General features: G+C 44.6%; 1 protein-coding gene across 13 annotated transcripts in view; it reads left to right on the forward strand.

Annotated features, from left to right (window-relative positions):
• Positions 1 to 16,848, forward strand: part of PDLIM5 (PDZ and LIM domain 5) — a 217,902-nt gene that overhangs the window by 52,971 nt on the left and 148,083 nt on the right. For all 13 annotated transcript variants that reach the window (XM_075929618.1, XM_075929625.1, XM_075929616.1 and 10 more), the window contains one exon: positions 8,011 to 8,162. In XM_075929618.1, the coding sequence (XP_075785733.1) occupies positions 8,011 to 8,162 (152 nt within the window). The remainder of the gene's footprint in view (positions 1 to 8,010; positions 8,163 to 16,848) is intronic.

The following is a 16,848-nucleotide window of genomic DNA, read 5'->3' on the forward strand; positions in this document are numbered from 1 at the left end:
ACTGGGCCATAAAGGCAGCTCTGGTGGCCCACTTGATGCTGGAGCATCCCCCTGCTGGAGGCAGACGGGAAGTTGCTCCAGCCCCTACAGGTTAGCTATTTTCATCTCTAATTACTATAGAGTTGATCCTCATTTCCAAGCATTATCTTTGATGTGACGAGTGAACACTAGTAAACTCAAGGAATACTTGAACTATTAACAAGTGGCTGTATTCATTCAATTTGGGTGACTTGTTATTACAACAGACTTGTGTGCCTGGATTATGTAATGAGAGTAGCCCTGCTAGCTGCATGGTGCATGCCGTTAATCACAGAAGTCAGTCTTTGATTTCATAGAGAGCAGAATTATGTTCATATTTGCGTTTCCGTGGAAATGAGTGGTGTGTGTGGGTGTGTGTGTGTGTGTGTGTGTGTGTGTGTATATATATATATATAGATAGATATATACACACACACACACACACACATATATAAAATATACACACACACACACAGTATCTAATTAAAATAAGTGCTCTTAATTTTGGACTTCATGGTCTTTAATGCTCCCATTGCATTCTCTGTAAGAATAGCAGTTTTAACCTTAGCTTCCTGACTCTCTTACAGCTCAGACAACAATATTCTGCCTCATTTTTCCTCTTTCTGTTTCTGTTGTATACAGTAGAGCCCTGCTTGGGATTATTTTTTTAATCACGCCCCACAATATTAATTCCCATTCAACATGCTCCCTCATTGTGTGTTGAATTTTTATCTCGCTATTATGGCATTGGGAGCTGTTGGATTCCAGTCCCTCTGCAGGGCTTGAGTACAGTTTTTCCTTTCCTTCTCTAGCCTGCTGTATTAATGTTGCTGTGTCTCAGCCCAGAGGTGTCTGTGTGTTACTGGTGAATAAAACTGATAAGATGCCTTTGATCAGTGGGGTTGGTAGAGCACTTTGGGATCCATCTGGATGATATGTGTTTAAATGCCAGATGGTTATTTTTGGCATTGACATCTTAACATTTGCAAGAGTGTGCTATGTTAGTGTGCTGTTAATTTTTAAAGAGCCCCTGTGAATTCTGTTTCTTATAGTCCACTGAGAAAAAGAGCATGACATTTGCAGGTACTGTAAATGTCATTAGGCAGATTCCTGTCTGTGATATGTCATCGTTCAGCAATAATGTTTTTAGAATAGCGTTTTCATGTGTGTTTTCTGATCACTTGAGTGTACACAAAAAAACACATATACAATACAATGTTTTGCCAGGGTGAACTTCATTATAAAGTTAGTTTCAAGTAGTGAATTATTTGTGAAAGCGAGGGTGCTCATAAGAGGTCATGCAAATAGTTTTATTTGACTGCAATATTACAGTATAAATTAGATTGTGCGCTTTTAATGTGCGCTGCATTTAGAATGCACTTGAGTAGACTTTGTAGTGGCAGAAGAGGCTGGCTAATGTTTCCCGTAAGTGATGCATTGAATTTGTCATGTTCTTTGAAGTTAAACTTGGCAGTTGGCTGACAAATGATTTATTAGTGTTTCCATGCCCCCTCCTAGATGTGCATAGTGAATACTTTCTTTAGCAGCGGGACATCATATATGCCCGCTAATCTGCCAGCAGCCATATCAACTCTTAGGCTATGTTCTCATTCGATCTCTCAAACAGCAGAATCCAGGCCAAATGTTTGGATTTGCCAAGGAAAACCTCGGTGCTGCAGGAACTCATGTACTGGGAGATTGAGTTTGTGGTAGCCTGAGTCACTTGCTGTTGACGATTGCTTTAGCATTGTATAGCATAACACTGACAGGCCCTCAATAGTGCCTCTCTTTTAAATGAGCCATTAAACACCAGTCCTGAAATATAGTGGCCATTATGGTTGCTCCAATTCAGAGGTGAAGTGCAAGGTACTCATTGGTGAGTTTGTCAAAGGGAGTCTGAGTTTTACACTCTGAGAAGCTAAGAAAAGTATGGATGTCATTGTGTAGACGACTACCCAATTAACTAATAAGCCTGGGCTTATTTGACCTCATATATATATATAACTTATGACATTACACATCATTCCTACAGCAAGCCCATCAAGTGGTGTGTGATTAATCCTAATTGGTTAATATGCATTTATACCTAACTAGAGTTTGAAATCCATAGAGGTGAGTCTTCGTAAACACCAGATACTGAAGAGTGGTAATAGTCAGAAAAAGGGAACTTGTATGGGGCAGGAATGTAGTAAGGTGTTGCCAATCTCATCGTGGGGGCATTCATAATCATATTTGCTTAGATCAGAAGGAAAAATTAAAACTTTGCTGCTGCTTCTACCATTGCAGATATGACAAAACTATAGGGAAGGGATCTGGTTTGTTTTCTGATTATTGCATCTACAGAGTTAACAACAAAGGTGCAATTGCTAAATGTTTGATTGGTGTACAGAGATTTACCATGAAGGGCCGATCTACGCTGGGAACATACATCTGTATAGCTATGTCTTCCAGGAGTGTGAAAAATCCGACCCCTGTGAGAATAGGCTGCTTAGGAAGGGATAGGCCAAACCTCCCTAACTAAAGCACATGATGTTAGGGATCTGAACTGGATTTTGAAATGTCTCTTACCTCAGCATTTCTGTATCCCACCTGAATCTAGAATTTGGGACAGTTTGGGGTGTTCTGATAGAGTTCTGATTTGAACCTGACTCTGATCCTGGGATCAATGACAGCTAAATTTTCACACAGCCATTTCTGTAAAGTCACTTTTTCTGAGTAAAATTGAAAGATGGGTAACTTGCCAGAAACACGCTTAACTTATACATTGAGGTTCCAGAGTTTGTGGGATAGCACTTGCAGTTGGCCAATAGGTGGAAGAGCTGTGTGCTCACGATACAAGAGGATTCTGACAGAGCAAGGGCCTAAAAGTACAGGGCTCATCATGGGTACACCTACATAGCAACTGAACACCAGAATCTGTCCTGGGTCAGGCTGACTCAGGCCACAGGACTGTAAAATTGCCGTGTAGATGCTTGGGCTGAAGTCTAAGCCCTGGGACCCCATGCCACAGGTCTTGAATTCCACTGTAAAGATACTCTGTGGGCTTGTCTATGTTTACATGAGAACCTCTCATGTTGGTACAGGACTCTTCTCTCTTCCCCCACAACAGACAGGGATAAGTCCTACTGTAACATAGCATTGTCCACATTGAGGCTTAGGTAAATATAGCTACTTTCCACACTCCTGAGTAGTGATGTTATACTGACACAAGTTAACCAAGCCTGAAACTGGAGGCTTGGCAAATGCCTAAGACAAAGCAGAGTTGTAAACTATATGTTTCGTTACATAACATTTTTTTTAAAAAAGCGTACTGTTGAATTTCACATCCAATATAGAAATTTAAGGATGAGTTAAAGTCTATATAGTAATAAATGTTTATCGTACCATTATATTGTTTTATGAAAGCTCTCCAACACACAAAATAAGCTAGATGTACTTATTTGTAAAAGCAGTATTAATTCAAAAGTATCTCTTTATTGGTGGTGGTTTTTACAGAAATTTGAGAACCACAGCACATCAACTTCTAAAAATAATTTATTTTGCCTTTTAACTTCCTCTCTAACTTGACTTGCAGCATTTATTCCTTTATATGTGGTCTGCCCTTATTGTTTTGTACATTGTTTATCATATTTAAAATTGTTCCAGCTCTTTTCAGATTTTGAAGGTAAATTGGTTTCTAAACAGTGCTAAAAGTGTAGACAGAAATGTAGGCCATTAATTGTGCAGTTGTAAACTGCACAATTAAATTACAAGTGTTTGAGTTTTGTGGCATTTTTAGCAGTTGAAACCGTATGTACACTAATGAATGCATAGGAGAATAACCAACAGTGACTTGCCTTAAATGTTTACAATGCTGGTTAGATTTTGGGCCAAGAGAAACCTTGAATTTATTTACAGAGCCGCCTCGTAACACCTTTTTATAGTTGGTTGTGTCAGCATTTCCATTATAAACCCCTTATTAGATTTCTTGTAACATAGCTGCATAAATATGATTTGGACTTAAATTTGGCATACCATGTCTTAGTTTAGAAGTGAGTGTTAAGGCTGGCTATCTAGCCTGCTAGCTGTGCCAACAGCATTGCTATACTAAGCACTATAATAATATATTATGGCTCTTCCAAAAAGTGCCTATAAGAAGCTGATTTAGCAAAGATTAGTTATTTGCATATGACTTTCTATTCCTGCAAAAGTAATGGGTCAGATCCTGAGCTGCACCAGAACCTGCATGACTCGTATGTATTGATTTTTTTTTTATTTTTTTTTTTTTTTTTTTGAGAGAGCTCTTTGAAGTGCCATGTGCTCCTCGCAGGTAGCGGGTAGGGTGGGAGGAGACTTTGTGCGCTCCCCCAGGCCAATCAGGACCTGGGGACAGGTGAGCCACGTGAAGCTTTCTTCGTCCTGCCCCAGCCCTTCGAGGAGCACGTGGCACTTCAAAGTGCCAGGTGTTCCTCACAGGGAGGGAGGACGCTTCGCACGCTTCTCTGCCCCCAGGTCCTGATTGACCTGAAGGTGGAGGAGCGTGTGACGCCTCTTCCCGCCCTGCCAAGGGCATAGGTGCCCAATTGAAAGGGGAGGGGGAAAAGGGGCTCCACCACCCCCAGAACAATAATTGTCTGGGGGTGGGGAAGCCCAGAAGCATCCTGGCCTGCCCCTTCTGATTTAGGCCCCCTCCCCAAATTTCTGAAGTGGCCCCTGGCCAAAAATGATTGCCCACCACTGGACTAAATCTTTGACTTCATGGCTTGCAGTAATCTGAGGGGTGGCTGTTGCCAGCAATGATTGGCCTCGGCAGGCAGGCAGGCATTATGCTATCTCCCTCTCTCTGGTCCTGGATGAAATGAGCTATCCAGACTGTATGTGGTATCCTAAGTCTAGTGGTAGGATATTTTAACTTTTCTGTTTCAGATCATTTCTGCAGTTTGTGAACAATATGCTTTTTATTAAGCAGGATATGTAATGTGAAATATAACTAGGTTTTACAGCTGTAATTTAGATTTGGTGGAAATGTACTCCATATTGTAAATACAGCACTGAAACTAATAACACCAAGATTCAGGGAGAGATTTATGGAAAGTTAGTTGGCTTTCTATCTAGCCTGTTCTGTTGTTTCAATTCCATATACTTTTTCTTCCATACGTTAACACATGGTATGGATGTGATTGCACTTCTGAAAAACAAAACAAAAACTTTCCGCAGCTTGGGATAGGGTTTCCTCCCTCCTAAGATGTTTCAGTTTTTTAGAGGTGTTCTCTATTTTCCTGGGCCATCAGCTCCATTGACTAGCTCAGCATTTCTCAACCAATGGTATGTGTACCCTTAGGGTTACGCAAGAGAAGTCTGGGGAGGGCGGTACATCAACAGAAGTGAAATTTGGCAAAAAATGTCCGGGATTTTGCCCTACCGAGGGGATCAGGGAGGGGGGCAGCAACCCTGATGCATGGGCCACATGCCGAAGGTTGCAGACCTCAGCAATGTACCTATAAAATAGGTGCATGCTACTTAGAATCCGGTATTTAGGCTTGAGAGATGTACATATACAGCAATAACACTTCAAAATCTACCAGTGAAAAGGGCTATACAAAAGGTAAGAATTATGGATTACTATTAATGAATTTGCAAAACTAGCCAAACATGCATAGGCCATCGAATCGTAGGTTGGAAGAGACCGCAGGAGGTCGTGGAGTCCAATCTGCATGTCTCAATGTATCTCTCCATTTCCCTTCCCCTGCAATGAAGTCACAAGGTGAAATGAGCACCTCTAGGGAGTGACTCATTTTTTGTCACCACCTGTTCTAGGTTGGGGATTAGTAATCCTTTGACTTGTTTTGGGTGAGGAGCTAGAGCAGGAGTCGGCAACTTTTTCAAACCAAAGAGTCAAACTACATCGAAATTCAGAAGAAGTGGTCAACAAAGAGCTATATACAAATGCCCATTTGCATGGCTGAAAATATGCAACTTAATATTAAGTGATATGATGATTAAAATATGAAATGCAGCAACATAGTCTGTGAGTACATCTTTTTGCACATTTCTTTGAAGTTTACATCATAATTGGTCAAATCCAGCTTCATGCAGGCATTCAGGCTGTCTTCTCTTAATCTTATGGCAGTGAGCTGGAGATGTGGAAATCAGGGTTGGAGTGTACAGGGGGCTCAGTGCACGGTGTTGAGGTGTGGGGGAGTTCAGGAATGTTATGGCAGGGAGCTAGGATGTGGGGATGTGGGAGTTAGGGGTGGAGGTGTATGAAGGGCTCAGGATAGGGGCTGATGGTATGTGTGAGGTGCAGGAGGCAGGGCAGGGCACTGGGAGTTGGGAGTAGAGTAAATGGGGGTGAGGGTGGGACCAGATTACCTTACCTTTCCAAGGCTGGGTTGCCGTAGCTTGGCAGCAGTGGCTGGGTGAGTAGACAGACCAGGATCACTGCAACCAGATCATGGCTTACCCTCTTACCCATGCTGGAGGAGGGGGGACCGCCTCTGGTCAGCCCTTTCTGTGGCCAGATGGGGGCCGGACCATGGTGTCTACCCCAGGATTGGGGAAGGGGACATGATGCTGTGGCCAGATGGGGGCTGGGTCCTGATTGGGGCCTTGTTCTCCAAGCTACCATGGGAGCAGCTGCATTATGGCGTTGGCACATGGAGCAAGCCACCTGCCACATGGTCCTGCTCCGGGTGCAACCAGGCTGCCATCACGTGGCCCTTCCTGGCTGCAGCTCCAGCCCTGGGGAAGAGCTGAAGCTGGGGCCAGAGCAGCGTGGCTGCTCCTAGGGCAGGGCCATGTGGTAAAGCTAGGGCTGTGGTGTGGCTGCACTTGGGGCTACACTGCGGTCCCGGCCCCAGTAAAAGCCACACCATAGCCCAGCTCCGGCAGACAAGGCAGCCAAATATACCAAAAGAGCCATACTTGTTGCTAGGGCTATGAATGACTAGTCAACTAGTCGCTCCTCCCCCCCCCCCCCCCCCCCACCATCAAACATGCTGACTCTATCAGAAAGAGGCAGCAAAGCCGAGGAAGAGAAGGGCGCTTCAAAGCGGCAGTGCCGTGTGGAGCCTGGGGTCAGTGGAGGAGTCCCTCAGACCCCAAGCTCCACGCGGTGCTGCCGCTTTGAAGAACCTCCCCCCCTGCTGCTTTTCTCAGAGACAGCAAGGACTAGTCTGTTGACTATTCGATAAGAATTTCAGTAGGGCACCAAGCAGGGATGTCAAATTGATTATTTCGCTAATTTGCATCGACTACTCGATTAGTCAATAAGGGCGCTTCCACCTAGGGCTATTGCTACACTTCAGAGGTGGAAGCACCCTTATCAACTAATCAAATAGTTGATGCAAATTGCATCGTTTATTCAATTAGCAAAATAATTAAAATTTAACATCCCAGGTTGGTGCCCTGCTAACCCATATTTGGCTCCCGAGCCATAGGTTGCCTACCCCTGAGCTATAGCTTGTTATTACTGGATGGGGTGGGCAGGGAGCGATGCTTAATTTTGTTTGATAGTTTGTAACTAGGGTGGTCATACTTTGCTTCACAATCATCAGAAAATATGGAAATAATTGTCAACTTGTACAATATGCTACCTCCTTTTTGAAGGTCTATAAATTGAGGGCTCTCAAACATATACCACTACTCGATAGCAGTTATTTGTTGGGAATCTCATTCACAACTGTACCTCACTTTCCTTCCCCTTTGGATTCTGAAACAGAAGTTGGCCCCTGGTTTCTTAGAATGGGTGTTTCCAAACCCTAAACTACTTTCTCTGTAAATATGCATAGTGGTAAATATGACCATAATCCCTTTTTATTACTGGATCAGAAAGACCGGTGCGGTTAGAGAATAACCTTATGTGAGAGGTGTGTGCCTCTATCATCTGTGTAATGTGTGTTTATGAATACAAAATATAGGTACACATGCACATAACTGTGTCCTTATATTAAAAGAATAATAACATGCCCCATAGAAGAATGTTACTTACTCATTCAATTTGTGACATTGCAGTTAAGCGATTCTGGCAAGGCAGCTCGAGCAAATGTGGGGATAGGTGATGTGGTTCTCACCATTGATGGGACAAGTACAGAGGGGATGACTCATCTGGAAGCACAAAACAAGATCAAAGCATGTACAGGAAATTTGAACATGAATCTGCAAAGGTAAGTTGATTTTTTTTTAAAGCTTTTAATATCTGCTGTTTTAAGAACAAGCACCTTTAAATCATTGGACTAAATGTGGGCAGTTGGTGGCTATAATTGAAGAATAATGGTAGTTTAAGTCTAAATATATTCATTGCATCTAGAAAATGTTTACATGGTTTCATTTCCTAACCGGGGAGGTGTCAGCCGACGGTCAGGGCAGTGTGTATGTGCTATACACCCGAGACTTTAACTGCTGAGACCGGGGTCCCTTGCAGCAGGCAACCTGGAGGAGGCTGACGGGTGCCCAATAAGTGTACAGGGAGAGCTTATAACACCTTAGATTTCAGCTGCTAGAATTCGTAATTCCTTCGCAGCGGGCAGCCTTGGGGAAAGACTGAAAGATGCCCAGTGGATTCTGCCACCTGGGTGTGACACAAATCCAAACGCCCAAGCTCTCCCTATATCTGTCCCTTAAGACCGGCTGAAGTTCTTTTAAATTGTGCTTGGTTCTGTTACAGCAACTGAAGGAGTCAGGTTAAAACTTAAACAGTTGCAGGTTTATTAAAGAAGCTTATAAATCATATGGTTACAATGGCTATTGCTCTATTTCTTAACTACTAGCAAAATATAGATCTTAAAAATGGTTACAAAGAAGATAAAGATAGAAAAATAGAAATAATGGTACCAAGTAACAGCTTACTCTTTCTATGTGTACACTTAAGACAGAGGACCACATCCAGGTATAATTTTTACCCCCTTCTGTGCCTCTCGACTCCAGCATGTCAGGCCGGGACCGGTCCCTCAATTCCTAGGAAAGACGAAAATACGAGGTGGGCGTCCCCATAGAACCTCGGGAGGTCAAACACCTAACCCGATCAGCAGGTAGAGGGTAGAATGACACTCAAAAGAGAGTGTTCTGCTGTACCACCTTTATACCCATGGGGTCACGTATTTCTCTTTCTTGTCTGTCATGCCAAATGGTGCTGGTCTGTCTGTCTTTTGTGAGACCAGTTCTTACAAGGGAGTTGTGAACTTAATTTACACTTTTAAGAGAGAGAACTAAATTGGAAGTACTGGGCATTCTTTTCTCAGTGGGAAATTCCTCTCCCAGGGACTGTGTGTGTTCGAATCAACATGGGTGCCAGCCTGGGCAGTCCTCGCAGCCTCAAGGCCAGCCTATTGCCTTAATCGCTCTCTCTCTCCTCACATCTATGTTTTCAGCTTCTCAGATCAGATGAGCCAGCATAGACTATGCTGATTTTACTGCTCCTTCTCTGCCCTGTATGCTTCAGGAACCTCAGAGAGGCAAATAAGATGGATGAGATGGGGGGTTGGGTCTGTCTGGCTACAGGAGGGAGGAAGGGCCCTCCACGAACCATAAAGATCCAGCCTGCCAAGCCGATGGATTGTGCCTGTGTCCGCCCTGCCACTCCCCAATCCCTAGGCCAATCAAGGCCTGGGGGCGGGGAGCGCTCAAAATCTCTTGTGTCCTGTCCCCACTCTGCCAGGGGCACGCAGCGGCTAAAGAGATACGCTGGCTGTTTTAAAAATATCTGGCATGTCTCTCTTTAGCCGCCATGGGGGCTAGGAGGAGAACGATGTCTTCCACTGCCCCACCCCAGGCCAACCTGGGTATGGGAGGGAAGCACAAGAAGTCTCCTGGACCCACCCCTTCTGCCTGTGGCGGCACCCCTTCTGAGGTGACCCGCGGCCACTTTGTCCACCCTGTCCTAAGCTGTGGTCAGACACACTGTAGGAGTCAGTGTTATGAACGCCAATCAGCCACATCCCTCCTTAAAGAATGCAATTATGTAGCTGCAGTGGCGTGTGCGTGCATGCTGTACTTAACGTAAACTATTAAAAACACTAGAAATTTGGGGGAAAAATTGATGAGATCTGCCTGTTTCATTTAAATTAAGATGCTTAAAAGCAGCCTTTTTTTTCCCTGAATAGTAAAGTTTTGAAGCTGTATTAAATCAGTGTTCATTTGGAAATTTTTGAAAGAACAACCATAACATTTTGTTCAAAATTATGAATAACCTCCATTACCAAAGTGTTCATAATTGAAGTTCTCCTGTAGTTGTCACTGTGTTAAAATGCTCCCCCCTTCTGGGAGCTTTGGTTTTGTTGTTAATATTGAATTGTATGGGATGTGAGCTGAACTCTTGTTTTCACAGGCTTGCCTGCTCCTGTAGTTTCTTCCTTCTGTGTGTTCAGCCCACGCCCTTCTCAAGCCTCTTTTTCTTCCCTTGTGTCTGGCTAGGACAAAGCTGCTCGGTTCAGCAGTTTTTTAAGCATGGCTTTGCCTCCAAAGCCCAACTGGTGCTAGCAGCAATAATGAGACACGTCTCCTAAATCACCTGCTCTCGGTGGATTTAGGTGACACAGTAGTTAAATCATTAGTGGGGAAGGAGACTCTATTGGACCCACAACTGGTAGGCCTGGTGAAGAATTTTAGGGAGAAAGATTAGAGTCGTGGTGTCCAACCAGTTCTGAAACAGTAGCCACTCCTGCTATAGTGAACTAGCCACACTCAACAGGCCAAATAGCCATATATGGCTAGTGGTTAGCATGTTGCACACCACGGATGTAGAGAATGCCTTTGAGTCAGTATAACATTTCCCAGCTTGATGAACAGTGCTAGCCTGTTAGAGATGGTTTCTCAGATGTTTACAATCTTATGTTTGTATTGTGAGTCTATATCAATGAGTGTCAGGGGCAGTGACAGCCTCTGTGGGTCCCTGAGTGGGGCGGGAAGGAGGGCTGGCTCTGTGCTCCCGGAAGAGGCAGAGCCTTGCAGGGAAGAGGTGGGACACCCAACCCTCTGTGCTTCCCAGAGTGTGCTGCGCCTTCCCCCACTCTTCCAAGACCTCGGAGCTGCCCGGATCTCTCTGTGTGGCACTCAAGATGGTGATTTAAAGGGCCCGGGCAACTGCTCCCTTTTGCCTGATGAACATTCAAATAAAAAGCTTTGTGAACAGGCTACAGTGAGAAGGCTGCTACTCTGCAGTAATAGAATCATTTACAAAAGATGAAGCCTTTCTAAAGGGAGTAGTCCAGTGTTGCTTTTGTGAACACATACTTGGGGCTAAGGATGTAAAATCCTATTTAATCAGTTAACTGGTTAAACGTTATGTTTAAAGGGTTAACTGCTTTAACGGGGGGTAGGTGGGAAGTTGCTCTGGTCAGGATGGAACACACCTTGCCCCCTCCACTCTCGTTGCAGGTGGAGACTACTCTGTCTGGGCTGGAGCGCCTCTGCCTGCAGTGTGCGGGGATGGACCTGCCACAGATGGGAGCTGTTCCATCCAGGCTGTCTTCTACCTGCACCCTACAGTTAACCGTAACCAGTAAGCATCACCCACTGAAGGTGTTACTTACTGGATAACCATTCACATTAAGATTGAAAGCGACTAGTAGACTAACCTACTATTAGTCTACTATTAGTAGGTTAGTAGGAGCTTATTGGTTAGCACTATTGACCAGTCACATTGTACCCCATACTGCGGCGGTATTGAAGGATGGGAGCTGGTGCACAAAGACGCTGCCTCGATCCCTGCTCCCGTCGGTGTTTGATCAAATTTCAGAGACCTGCGGGAGCAGGGATTGAACCAGCATCTTTGCGTGTCAGCTCCCCTGTCCCTTGCAATGTGGAGCAGCAGCAGGGGAGGTTATGCCGGGACCGGTGTGAGCCAGACTGCAGGCTGGAATTGACTACCCTTGTCAACTGATCGAGTTGTCAATAAAAAAAAAAATCTATCAATTAACTACTTGATTAGGAAAGTAACCACATTTTAACATGCTTTATTCACATTCCTACTTGGGGCAGGCTATGAAGAAGTGACAGCTGATAGTGCTTTTCATGGGGATCTTACGCTGTTTTGTGCTTGATGGCCAGGGCAAACAGTAAGAATGGATAGAGTGAAGATGGCCAGAGACTATGAAAGTGGATTTTAGGACTAAGAGTCATTTTTTTTCTATTTCTTGGATTTTAAACTTAATTTCAGTGGAAGAAGGATTTTCTTGAGGGAAAGCTCAGGACTCTAAGGGTATGTCTACACTACCCCGCTAGTTCGAACTAGCGGGGGTAATGTAGTCGTCCGCAGTTGCAAATGAAGCCTGGGATTTGAATTTCCCAGGCTTCATTTGCATGAAGCGGCCGGCGCCATTTTTAAATGCCGGCTAGTTCGGACCCCGTGCCGCGCGGCTACACGCGGCCCGGACTAGCTAGTTCGGATTAGGCTTCTAATCCGAACTAGCTGTACGCCTCGTTCCACACCGTCACTAATTTCAAAGATCTTTCTGGAATCTACAGCTCTGGCAAGCTTCTCCCCCTCCTAAAGTAGTTAGCAGGCCTAAGGGAATTCCCCAAACTACAGCTACTTTTGTTCTGCCTTTCAGGATCACTTTATCTTTTTCAAATAACTGGAAAAGTGCTATAATTTGTTCCCAAGAAGAGGCTTGCCCATGCCATTGCTCCTATGGCTTTCTGGAATTCTGAGAGTCTCAAAAATAGGGTGGATGAGTCTTTCAGATCCAAACACATGGTCTCTTAATGGCTCTTATTAGATTTGCCTTTTTGATTCAAAGATGTCCACTCACTGCAAAAGTGATCCAGCCTCTACAGCCATCACCTCTTGGGAGCTGCCCTTTTTTAATCAGTGAAGAAAAATTAAAAATTTTGCTGCATTAGGACCTGAAAAATGGACAACTGTTTCATAATACTCAGATCAAGCCACCAAATTCTTGTTTTTCTCGGGTGAAACTTTGGAGTATGATTCTTAATGGTTTGTTCAGCAATCATCACCTATTCCAGTAAATTCTTCATTACCTATTGAAAGGAGCTCATTCTCTGAGACACTCTCTTTCTTCCCCTCCCCCCCTGCTTAAATGAGAATAGAAGACACTCTTAATAGTTACATTTCCCCTGTTAAATGCTGGATTAATGAGTTTTTGAAGCATGATGATTACACAGGAAAAAGGAATTAAGACATGATCACCTTATAAGTGATCTTTTAAAGAGATTTTCCTACCTTTGTTACTAAGGCTTTGTCTACACTTGTAACGAAGTGCTGCTGCAGCACCGCTTTGATGCAACACTGTGATTGTGGTGCCAGTGTTGGGAACATAGTTCCCAGCGCTTGAAACCTGTCTACACTGGCATGTAACTTGGCTAAAACTTGCTGAATTCGGGGGCAGTTTTTCACCCCTGAGCATGAGTGTCTCAGCACTGTAACTTGCCATTATATATAAGCCCTAAGGCCTGAGCTTATTAAAGGTGACAGGTTTTTTTTAATTGAATATAATTCTTGGATCATGTATTGAGTTGTTTCTTCTCTCTCAGCTTGAACAATGTTAATAGACACTTGGATCTTGTATTTGAGATTAGTATGGAGCTGCAATATTTTACTTCAAACACTACAGAGGAATGTTAAGGTCAAAACCATCTTTTTAACTAATGGGGTGGAGGTGGGAAGTAAAAACACTTGTTTTTACTGAGCGATTACTTAGGGCTAACAGGACTCCATGGTATGGTATTTTTGTAAGTGCAGAATATGGAGCACCATGTGTCTAGATGATGGTACCGTGCTGTCCTTATGCTGCATTCTGAATTGGAAGGAATCAATACAGCGATAGAGTGGGGAATGAGGACTGAAATATACTTGGTTATTGAATCATTTTAATATATAAAGGAGAATGTTTGTGCTCTAATAACCTGGACACTAAAAGAGCTACCAGAACCAAACTTGGCCTGGGATAACCTTTCCTCCAGGAGAAGGTTTTAAGGTACTTTTGGACTCGATCAGACCCAATCTCAACCTGTAAAAATAAAAAATAACCCACTGTGCTGCAGAGTCACGTGCCGGCCGCCTGCAGCCCCCAGCACCATCCGGGACTCGCCCCACCACCACGCATACAACAGCTCAGGCACCTGCCCTTCCTCCCGCGGCTCCAGTTACCAGGTAGTCTAAAAAACAACTGGACACACTTGATTGGGGAGGCGGGAGGGGAACCAGCCGTAAGGGGACCGGGGCTGGCCGTGAGGAAGGATGGGCTGGAAAGCAGAGCTGTAAAGCAGAGCTGGCTGGGGGAGATCAGGAGAGGGGATGCCGACAGGAAGCAGAGCTGGTGGGGAGGGGTTGGGGGCACCAGGGCTGGCTGGGGGAAGGGTGGCCGGCGGGAAGCAGAGCAGGGGAGGGGTCGGGGGCAGTGGGGCTGGCTGGGAGAGATTGGAGGACGGGCAGCTGGTGGGAAGCAGAGCTGGTGGGGGGAGAGACGGGGCAGCGGGGCTGGCTGGGGGAGATCAGGAGAGGGGCGGCTGGCGGGAAGCAGAGCTGGTTGGGGGAGATTCGGGGGGGGGGGGCGGCCGAGGGAGGGGAAGCGAATCGGCTAGTGGGGAGTAGGACCGAGCAACACCGGGTAAGTCCAGCTAGTCTAATATAAAAAGGAGAATGTTTGTTTGTATGTTTGTGCTCTAATAACTTGGACACTATGGCTACGTCTTATTCAAAGTAGGAATAAGAGATCCTCCGGAATAGGGCTTTATTCCGGAGGATCGGGCCAGCCTAGACGCTTTTTTCCGGCTTTTCCCCAAGCCGGGAAAAAAGTGGCGGACATATTTATTTAAATCCTGCGGGGGATATTTAAATCCCCCGCGGATTTCCCTATTCCCACTTTCAAAATTAGCATGCTCCTTCCGAAGAAGGGGCCAGTGTAGACGTAGCCTATAAGAGCTACTGCAACCAAACTTTGCATGGGATAACCTTTCATTCAGGAGGTTTTAAGGTACTTTTGGACCCGATTGGGCCTGAGCTCAAGCTGTAAAAATCAAAAAGTAACCCGCTGCTCTGCTCTGCAGCAGCCGCCTCGCCCATCCTAGGTCCTGTGCCTGCGGTCCCCAGCACCATCCAGGACTTGCACCTCCCACCCGCGAGGTTACATAAGCAACCCTCTTCCCCCTTGTCCCTGTGCCGGCATGCAGTGCCCCGACCCCCACGTGCACAATGGCTCGGGTATCTGCTCGGGTAACGGCTCGGGTATCTGCCCTTTCCCCTGCGGCACCTGCAGCCCCAGGTGCGAGCTGGGGCGCCCCTCCTGCGTGTAACCTCCCCTCCACCCGGGTCGCCCCCCCTCCCCCCTCCCGGGGATGACGCGGACCTATATTTTAATCCCTATAGAAATCAGTGCAACTTTTCTACCATTCAAAAATACATAATGGACTACTGTTTTTCCATATTTTGTTCCTCCGGCATTGCTCAGGAAACCGGGTAACTCCAGCTAGTCATTTTATATTTGGTGGTGAAATGGAATGACAATCAACTGCTGATATAGCTTTATTTTAATTTTTATAAAACAATTTATAAACTTTTGTCAATTCCTGCATTTCACTCTGCTGGTTGTAAAGTGAAACCATTTGGCATAGTTTGCGTATTCCTAGATTAAAGTAACAATAGCTGGGCTGTCTGCTGACACAGAATGATTTAATCCTTTTAAATATTCAAATAATTGAAGTTGGGAAGCCTTCCAAAGTTGTAACTGCTTGTACTCTCCCAATAGGCAATAATTTACCTCCTCATGAACTGAGAAACCCACCCAATAAGTTGGAATGTCTTCCTTGGGGATAGTTTCAGAGGGGTAGCCTCTGAAAAATTTAAAAAACAATAGTCTAGTAGCACCTTAAAAACTAACAAAACATGGAGATGGTATCATGAGCTTTCATGGGTACAACAAGCACTTCATCTGAAGAAGTGGGGTGTACCCACGAAAGCTCATGATACCATCTCCATGTTTTGTTAGTCTTTAGGATGCTGCTAAACTTTTTATAGTTTAAGTGTTTCCTTGGGGATGGTAGTTATCTTGTCCCTGGGTCTCTATTTGCAAGCGTGGGGGTGGGAGGGAGGAGAGACTGGGTCATTGCAATACTGTAATGTGGTAACTCGCAAAACACATCATCTGTGTTAACGTTTTTCTACCCCCTATTCCTCGTAGAAAAGGGGGAAGTTGTAAAATATTTTTTTTGCAGGGGGGAGGGAGAGAGAGGTTGAGAGGAGTGGAATGATGCAAAGCACGTGGCTTGCCCAACCTATAGGGAAGGGCATTTTACGTAAGGGGGTTGGTTGTCCCCTTTTAAAGCTGTTGAAATCAGATGTTACATGCAGGAAGGGATGTCAGATAAAGGGGATACTCTAGCAAGTATGAAACTACAAAATGTTGTTTCTGTTTGTTGTTATAGTCAGTAATACTTCTGCTTTGACTACCATAACAAAACTTAGAGCTGTGTTTTAGTAGACATTACTTGTCACTTCAGTTATGTGATGCATGTTGCTAAGGTTAGACATACTTAAATGAAAAATAAGTACTCTTTTTTTTTTTTTTTTTTTTTTTTGTGAACTGGAGAAATGGTAATGCATATAAATACAATTTAATGTAATATTTGTTTTCTGAGGTGCACTCCATGTACAAGGTATTATGTGCATACAGGAAGACAGAGTTCATGTCCAGAGAATGTGTAGTCTGATGCTTTTGTTCTCCAATAGCATCTGCAAGCATGGATTCTGAAGTCAGTGGACTGGGGCCTATGACTGTGGGAGGAGGCTCTAAGAAAATGCAACCTTCAAATACAGTCCAAATGACACACATTAATAACTGTTTTCAGGTTTTGAAATATTAAAAAAATAACTCTTACTGAGTGCCATCTATTCAT

The sequence above is a fragment of the Pelodiscus sinensis genome, chromosome 5, assembly GCF_049634645.1.
Source record: "Pelodiscus sinensis isolate JC-2024 chromosome 5, ASM4963464v1, whole genome shotgun sequence".
Lineage (NCBI taxonomy): Eukaryota > Metazoa > Chordata > Testudines > Trionychidae > Pelodiscus > Pelodiscus sinensis.